Raw genomic sequence first — 9175 nt, 5'->3', positions numbered from 1 at the left:
AAGTCTTACTTTAATATCCTGCAGTTTATACCAGTGTTGTTGCCGATGCGGATTTTTCTTTAATATAAGCAGATTGTTAGACCGGATGCTGAAATTATCTATTTAAAAAAAATCGTGAAAAATGTGCATGTCTTTATTGAATGTATATGAAAAAGCTTTTTTATTTTGTTTTTAAAAGGACTGAATATGCATAAATTTGAATTTATGATCTCTCTCTCTCTCTCTCTCTCTCTTTCTCTCAGAGGAATCAGCTTACATTAAAAATGTAAGAACGACGGCAGAGCTGCTTTTTGGGCTTGCACTCTGTTTTTGGGTGGATTGTAAATTAATATCGCGTCGCCAATATCTGCAGTCAATATCAGCATCACTCAATGCGGATGTTAATGCTGATATTCGCAACAACCCTGGTTTATACTATATAAGTGTAAACGTTGTCTTGGTCAATTTAATTGAAACTCTTCTTAATATATGCTCGGACAATCATTGGGACCCGACTGTGTCCTTATTGAGAAAACAACAGGCTTATCTGTTAGGAAGTTACCACACTCATCTCCGCACGTAAAAGGCCGGTTAGAAAAAGCTTGTATTTGCTCGACTTCGAAAGAAAAGGAAAAAGAAGCGAAACATGAACCGAAAATGCCTCAACGTGAATCAACGTCAACCTCAACATGTCAATGGCAGTCGTTTCGAATGAATTTCGATCTTTGTATCGGTAATAATAAACTAGTGGAGTGCTTACACGAAAAATAGATCAATACTGCCTCCGTGGCCGAACGGTTACCATGCTGGTCTAATACGCTGAGGTTCCGGGTTCGATTCCCGGGCCGGGAGAAATATTTGTATGACCTACATTTATTTCTCCCGTGAGTTTGGGTGTATATTGTGGTTGTCTATGTATGTGTCCATGGCACCTGCGACACAGGGTTTCCTTTAGTGCGATGGTATGAGTGTGTGTAATAAAAATATTGTAGAAAAAACTCCATCATATTTAATAAAAATAACATACAGGACAAAACAATTTCTGACTTGTTGTATAAAACCAATTTCGCCTTAATAAGTGTGGTGAATGCACAACTGATCAACATATAGATCATATAGCTATAATTTTATTCCATACTTACCAGTAGGCTATATCGTGATTAGTGTTCATGTACTATACTCAAAACCTTTATGGTCCAGAGGTTAGCCATGGGCGTTATGTATGGTTACGTTCCGGATTCGGTTCTCCAGACTCCTGGAAGAAACAATATGAAACGGAGCTTTTCTAAATTGATTTCGTCTGGGAATTCTGTGTAGTATTTTGTCCCTTTTTGCCCGTTTTGTTGCTCTGGTTGTAATTGTACAGGAAATTCCCTAGTTTGAGACACGCAGCTTGATTTTGATCGCATCTCCCGAACTGCGTCTTTTACGAGTCGAGGCGCATAATTGCAATTCACAACTGGCCGATCGGAGACTTTAACATTTCTAATCCGGACAATAGTTGATTTAACTCACAAATTAGAAAGATATAGTAGGAATTATGTTCCGATCGGATCGATTCCCATTTGAATCAAGATCGGGACGCAGATATGTCTCTGTGTGGTCGTATGGCACATTTATGGCGCACTTAGTGCGCAGTACAATATGCCATATTAATGTTTTATGCGTTCGCTAGAGTGATCCGGTACCAACCAGAAATATTACATTCAAATGTGTGATGAGTTTATGTAAAATATTCCAAAATTTGTATGGCAATTCATAAAGCGCCCAACTACTGACAACTATCACCTAAACTCTTCGTTTAGTTTCGACGTTTGACAAAAATCGGCCTTACGTCATTGGGTGCACTTAAAAGTAACATTCCGTAAAACAATTGTAAGAAGCACCTTATTTCCATTGTTGTAAAGTTGCTTTTTGGGCTGGTTTTTGGCATAATGACTTAGTCTTGGAAATACTGGTACACTTTGGATGTGCGTTTAACAGTGGTGAAGCGTTCATATTGCAGCACTTTCATTGTGTCACTTAGTAGTGTATAGTGAACAGAAACGTCATACTGCTATTGCTTACCTTCTACATCGACGTACCATCTTTCACCACTGGCACCTTTATATGGTGGTCAGACTGTTCATTTCAACGCTTCAACCTTCACTGTATTGAAATGTAATGTATTCATTAGTAAATAAATACATTTTTATAGCGTTTTAAAGTTTTTCTTGGCACTGGATTTTCTAGTAGGAATGAATGTGTAAAATATTTAAGAAAATACACGAACAGAAGGACGCAATACTTTTCATTTACTAAAATACTTTTTTCAGCTCTTAAGAGTGTGTGAAAGAAAAAGACAGATATATTCTTATTCTTTTCTATTGTATACCTACATCTCTTTCTAGCTAGTAGTGTTAGAGGTTAATAGATGAATAGAGCTTATTGTTTCCTGAATTGCTAAACTGTCTTGCACAGTTGATGGGAGAATTTATGGTGTCTTCTGGCTGATGATTATTTTAAATAGAATAATTTCCGATCAGTCAGAAGGTAGTGATAGCTCGTTTCGCTTGTAACTGCTTTCAAGGTGAGTTAAGTTCTAACCATCTTATCCCAATAATTAAAAATTCATTTCTTTCTCCTACTGAAGTGACCCTGGCGGCAGTTATGAGGGTAAATAAGAGCCTGGGAATAGGTAATATGTGTAAAATTGATTAATAAATGTTTTCTATTGCCAAAGTAGACTTTTATTTTCATACACCAATATTATTTTGGCCTTGTTATAAGTGTTGTTTGGAAACAGTTCTTTCCGGACACCTAGGTCTACTGGGTCCGGTAGAATTTCCAATTGCTCATATCTCCACTGCTTAACATAGGTGGAGCTATTAAGATTTGTTAATACTTTCGTCTCCATTCCGGTTGTAAAGATTCTGGCCGTACAAGTGCACTGATAGTTGACATATAGGTCGTTATCGTAATTATTGTATTTATGTAGCAGTAGAGCTCTTTAATCTCTTTTTTATATATAAGCTCTTTAATATTTTTAGAACATTTAATACATTCTATAGCAAATTATACAAAATTTCGTCCAGGATAGTACAGCCACCTTACCTATTTCTGCCGCCAAGCAGTAATGTCAGCATTATTGTGTTCCGGCTTTGAAGGTAACTACAACACACTACAACAAACATAGTGTAAAGGTAATGATCAATAAAAAAGAGATTACTAATAAATATTGAAGTTTATTATGTACAGACATACAAATATATTCAGTATATTTACAATTTTAAACTACTGAACACGAATTTTATATATAAATTACTTTGTGACAGTTTTCAATTTATTTACTTTGTTAACTATTAAAGCTGATCCCTATGTGTGCGTGTGCGCAGAATGCGCTGCGATTACACTTGACAAAGCTTAAGAAATAATTAAATCTAGTGACTATCGATAAATGCAATATTCATATTTGTGGGATAAATCGGCAGGAGAATAAACGTCTTTTTTATTATGGTAACACTGCACATGAATTGTATTTGCGTATTTGATATATTTGGCAAACAATTACTATATGTAGATAGCATGTGTGACAAAGTATTTGCCTCGTTAGCCTATTCGACAAATACAGCAAACACCAAATTCGCGCTGGTGGTTTTCTCGACGCATATCGAAGGAGCCAAATAGGCAAATACGCAAGTAGACTGTCCACACTATGGCTCCATATTTGTAAACGGTAATATTTGTCAGTTTTTGCATTTTTGTCTGTACGTCTAATATTTTTCCAAGTACAGTTAACTGTGCATCAAGCTATACGGTTACCTATAGTCCGAAATGACATTTTCCAGAAATAACGTTTGGTCGAAATTTCATAACCTCGAAAGTAATTTGGAGAGGAATACATTTTTTCTTTTAAACGTGACTTAACCTAACCTAACTGAACCTAATCGTGTCTTTGCGATAAACATTCAACATATTCTGAAAGAACAACTGTTTCGTTATAATTCGGTTTTCGGTGTAATGAAAATTCGAACAAAAGTTATTTCGGACAAAAAAATTTTCGACTTTGTGATAGGTTACCAGCTACACACTTTTGTTCGAATATCGCCTCAACAAGATCCGTCAATGTGTAGCCTGATGTGTTGCCGTTTGTAAAAAACACCCAATTGCAAATACGGCCGTTTATTGGTGGTCATATTTGCATGTCATACTGATATGACCAATAGGACTTATTTGTATTGGTGGTCATATTTAGTCAGCATTAACACAGTGTAGGCAAATGTGCAGGACTTAAATAGTAAAGTACAAACTCGCTCAAAATATAAAACAAAGGTTATACCGCTATATCTTCACGTTTTTGCGTAATTGGCTTGGTACAAGTGTGTTTTTTTTATTATGTGGCCACCTTGAAAGAGTGAGACATTGTTTAAATTAATGGTTTTTATCAACTACTAAAATACAAAATATTGAAGAATCGTAGCGTAACGGATCCTCTTCACTTTTCGCTTCTAATTTTACAACAGTTCCATAGAGTCTCGTTTTTATAACACCGTTGCTTATAAAATTGTCTTCCACTGAAAAGCAATTACAAATTTAATTTTGCCTACAGGTGTTGTTAACGCTGACTAAATATGACCACCAATATACGGCCGCGAATACAAGTATCCATGTGAAGTGCCGCCATTAAACGAGTCACAAGCTACTTTTTTCTATCAGAAGTAATACAACTACACTGTTTTAAAGCTCATATTATATTGCGGCGGAACGGAATGGAAGCAAATTTTTGTAACGATATTGTATATAGCGTAATGAACTACTTTATGGTTATTTGAGTAACGTACAAACTAGGTATAAACCAAAAATCACGTCTCGCGTCTTCCGCGGAATTCTCTCGCATGTTCGAGAAAGCTCGATACTTGAGCACTTCAGCGACCACGCGCACCTTCTCGCGTAGCGAGGCGAAATTGACGCTTCCATTACGCCGCAATGGAGTCTAAGGAGTCTTCAAATCAGACGCTTATGTAAGCGCTGCAATGATACTACTGTGGCGCTGGCCACTCCTGCAATATTTAGTATCGCAGTTACTGTGCCACTGCCGTGACACGCGCGCGCCACGTTTGCAGTCACTAAAAATTACTGCAGATCGCGCCACTGCAGCGTTTCTACAAGCATCTAATTTGATGACACCATTAGAATACCAATAAACGTAAGTTACAATTCTGGAGAAAATGATTTTTCGGCGCAAGGTATTATTACCACTATAACATGAAATTGTGATTTGAACCGAGCATTAAATTTTTTTCCTAAAAAATGCAATTTACATTCATTTATGCTTAAGGACAAATTATTAAATTTTCAACACAAAACTTTGATGTACAATTTTGACAAATATACCGTGGTGATTTTTAAAATTTTGTTACGAAGATCCATTAAAAACTACGATTGACTTAAAAATAAAATATGTACACATTATTATGTATGAATACTGGTTGTAAGTTTTAAGTACTCGTTACTATGTACATTTTTTTTGCTTTTGACTACTTAGCATAGATGTGGACACAGTTATTAAGTTTTTGAATAGTCGATCATTTTTTAATACAATCTTTGTTTCCAACATAATTTTGCAACATGCGACATTGATACAACATAGTGAGAGAAGCAGGCAGCCGATCGCCCCAAATAGAGATGTTTTATATACAACCAGTAATCGGCATTGAGGGCGTTAATCTACCTAAAGTATGAATGTTTTCTTAGTATGGATATACCCAATTCGTCATCAATGCGTACAAAATTCTTTTCTTACCGTTTATTTTCTAAGCATTGCAAGATGTAGTTTGTTTCATGTTTATTTTTTAAATGGCTAAAGTATTTAAACACGTAAGTATACTATAGAATATTATTTTTTAGACAAAAATTTGCAGGAAATGTAATTTGTCGCCAGTGTACTCAAATTTCTATAAATAATACGCTCATTTGTATACAATCAGTTCCGAGAAGTCCCGGCTTTTGAAGAAGGGAATGTCCACGGTTTTCTTTAGTTTAGCTAAATTAACTCCCACAATTCCGTTCACTGTTTATAACAAACAAAACAATTTGAAATTGTCGACGAATTGATTTAGACGTCAGACGTGACAAGCTGATATCCCGACCACCTGCGGTGATCAGCTGCCACTACGTTCAGGGTATGACGTGTGCGCACGGGTCTTTAGTAATAAGATTGGCTGTGGGCCTTTAGTAATAAACAGTTTGCTGTAGCCGCAAACGGCCAGGGGATATTCTATAGTTTACGTTAAAGTTTTTTTGCACCGTTGTTGTTGTGACTACAAAAATAGTGATGTGCGTCAGAGTTGTTATACTAATATATGAATGCTGACGTCACACGTTTCTTGTTTTTGATTTATCGTCGCCTTACTTTCCCAAACTCCTATCTTAAAGTCCAAAGTTACTGAAACGAAAAAAATGGGTATATACAAATTTTGCAGGTTGATTTCACATCATATTTACACATTAGCTTTTACCTATTCTTAAAGTAATGCATTCGAATTACCACCCTTGATAAGAAATTTAAAATAAATGGAAGCTTTTGCCCTCTCGTGAATAATCACTCTTTATAAGATACGTGTTTGAGAAAGTAACGCATAGTTGACTTACAAAGTCAATGCATAGTTATGTTCCTTTTAAGTAGCTAGTCATACCATAGTCTTTGTTAAGTTGTCAATAGCAACGTCTAAATAATTCCATACAAAATATAGCCTCTAAATGTAGCCTCATTGAAGTACAACGATTGCAGAGTAATGGAAGCAGGTCTCACGTTAATGGCAATAAATACATGTACTTGATGGCACGATGTGGTAATACTCGAACCTACTTCGTAAAAGCATGGTTTCGTAAATAATAAGGCAACTCCATACAAACGTCACAGGGTGGCTTATACGAACGCACACATTCGCATTAATCTCGCGGTGCATTCGCGTTGCCAAGCGCGGGTCGTCATACACTCCAATGATTATAGAATCAAATATGTGTTTATTGTTGTTTGAACATGAGTGCTTCAAATTCAGAATTATTCTGCACTTCATTTTTATTTCATGATCCCATAATCGAGATACCAATCCCCGATGTTGGTATAAAAAAGTCTATATATATGTAATGCATTTGACAATTTCAATACAATGCATTTCAATATAACACGAGAACACTGTAATGAATGAATGCTTTAATATCTTAATCGCCTTCGAAAAAAAGGAGGTTCTCAATCCGTCTGTTTATTTTTATCTTTGTTGCGCGATTTGTGAACAGATTTTGTATTTTTTTGTAGGGACGAGGATACCTCAGTATTGGTCCCATTTATATTTAAAGAAAATATTCCACATGAGGGTGGCAAACTAGGGCATGAATCCGGTTTCGCGCTCTTTCCAGTAACTGATTTCAATAAAACTTGGCGAATAGACGTAATTCCACGAATAGTAGACGTAGAATAGAAGACGTAATTCCAATACTAAAAAACCGACCTAAAAAAGGTCGGTTTTTAAGGTAAGGACATTACCGGGTAATTATTGTACATAAATCCACATAGACTAAGAGCAGCTTGGTATTAATTTTGGATTTTAACGCCCCGCGTTTTTTAAGACTTTCGACTAAACGCTCTCGTCGTCTGACCGACCGAAGTTCAACACTAGTTTCTTGACGAATATGCCTGTTTAAATAATAAAATGACGTAATTCAGCAAGGAAACTAGTCGAAAATAAATTAAAAAAGGAATAACGTACGAAATATCTAATATATCCTTTTCCATATAAAATTGAATTAGACAGGCTTTAAAATTATCAAGATACATATTTTTTTTGATATTTACTGCGATAATTGTCTGATAATTATGATATATTTAATAATTATCTACGTTGATTTCTAGTATTCTCTTCAATTTTTGACTAAAATTACAAACAGTGAGAAAACTAAATAAACGCGAAGAAAAATCTCTGGGAAAAAGAATTGGTTTGTGATTTATTTAAGATTGATATTTAACACATTTGTTTACGTCTCTGATATAAACATAGGCCACGACATTGCGAGTGGTAGCATTTTGTTGTTCCAATTGATTTATTAAGGTATATTTATTGAGATTAATTGTGATAATTGTCATGATAATTATCATTGATAATTATTATTTCGAACCCTGAAATTATGCCATATTTGGGCAACAGTCAAAAGTCAAATATTCGGTACGTTATTTTTTTAATTAAGGGGTGCAATTTGTCTCACTTCAACAGTACTTTAAATTAGAGTATGTTCCAATTTTCTTTCTGTTCGATAAGTACCCAAAAATCACCTTGCCCTGTTCATTGTCATATTCTCAATTTTATCATTGCCACGGAGACGCCTTCCGTGACTATAGCCAATCACAGGATAATAGTAACAGCCTTCTTTATGCAAGAGGACACGAATCCAGCAATACATTATGCAGTGTTTGCATTTTTGCCCACTCAAGTTTACGGCCAAGCGCCACCACGTCCCGAATGCAGCCTTTGAAGTTCTCGCGCCCATTGTCACCCAACTCCATTATGCCTTCTGTAAAATAGAGATCAAATGTTTAAAAAAGAAAAAAGGTGAAAATAAGTTATATAATATAAATCCCTGAGTGAAGAAAAAACTTTCGTAGACTTCTCACAGATGGCGCTATGTCAAAAAAGTCGTTAAAAACTAAAAACAAAGATCTGCAACAAAGACATTGAAAAATTTGTGAGGTCCGTTAGTTGCTTGGCTTAGTTGGCGAAGCGTCTGACACGATTTGCCAACCGGTTCAAGTGATTTTTTTTTTCTAAGTGTTCGATCTTTCTCTAATAATTATAACAAAGTAGTGGAGTAATTTCACAAAAAATAATTGAATATCGTGGTGGTCAAACATCCTGTTATTCAATAAAAACTTAAATAAGATATATAAGATAAAGAAGATATATTATATATTTATATAAAATGTTAGTTGCATATCTTAAAATTCCGAGCTGGAACAAAGTGCAGAAATTCGTTTAATATTTCCCTTACCAGGTAACCCTCCAATGTACAGCGGAGTGACAACTGACGGGGCATCTGTGACGTCATCGATCAACGTGCCGGTCGCGACCCCTTTCAACTCGGGTCCAGCGTCCAGCGAAAGCGATAAGCTCCCGCGGGAGACTTTAACGGCGACGGTGTGCCACGTATTGTCGCATAGCGCTCG

General features: G+C 35.8%; 1 protein-coding gene across 1 annotated transcript in view; it reads right to left on the bottom strand.

The window, feature by feature from the left end:
* Positions 1 to 7853: 7853 nt before the first annotated feature.
* Positions 7854 to 9175, bottom strand: part of LOC113232521 (laminin subunit alpha-1-like) — a 26574-nt gene continuing 25252 nt past the window's right edge. The window contains exons 2-3 of the mRNA XM_026467281.1: positions 9001 to 9171; positions 7854 to 8526 (exon numbers count right to left, since the gene is read on the bottom strand). Coding sequence (XP_026323066.1) covers positions 8384 to 8526; positions 9001 to 9171 — 314 coding nt within the window. The 3' untranslated portion in view covers positions 7854 to 8383. The remainder of the gene's footprint in view (positions 8527 to 9000; positions 9172 to 9175) is intronic.

Source organism: Hyposmocoma kahamanoa, unplaced genomic scaffold (genome assembly GCF_003589595.1).
Source record: "Hyposmocoma kahamanoa isolate Upper Pololo Valley unplaced genomic scaffold, ASM358959v1 102, whole genome shotgun sequence".
Classification (NCBI taxonomy): domain Eukaryota; kingdom Metazoa; phylum Arthropoda; class Insecta; order Lepidoptera; family Cosmopterigidae; genus Hyposmocoma; species Hyposmocoma kahamanoa.
The sequence above is the reverse complement of the archived record's forward strand: the minus strand, read 5'-3'. Positions and strand labels throughout refer to the sequence as shown.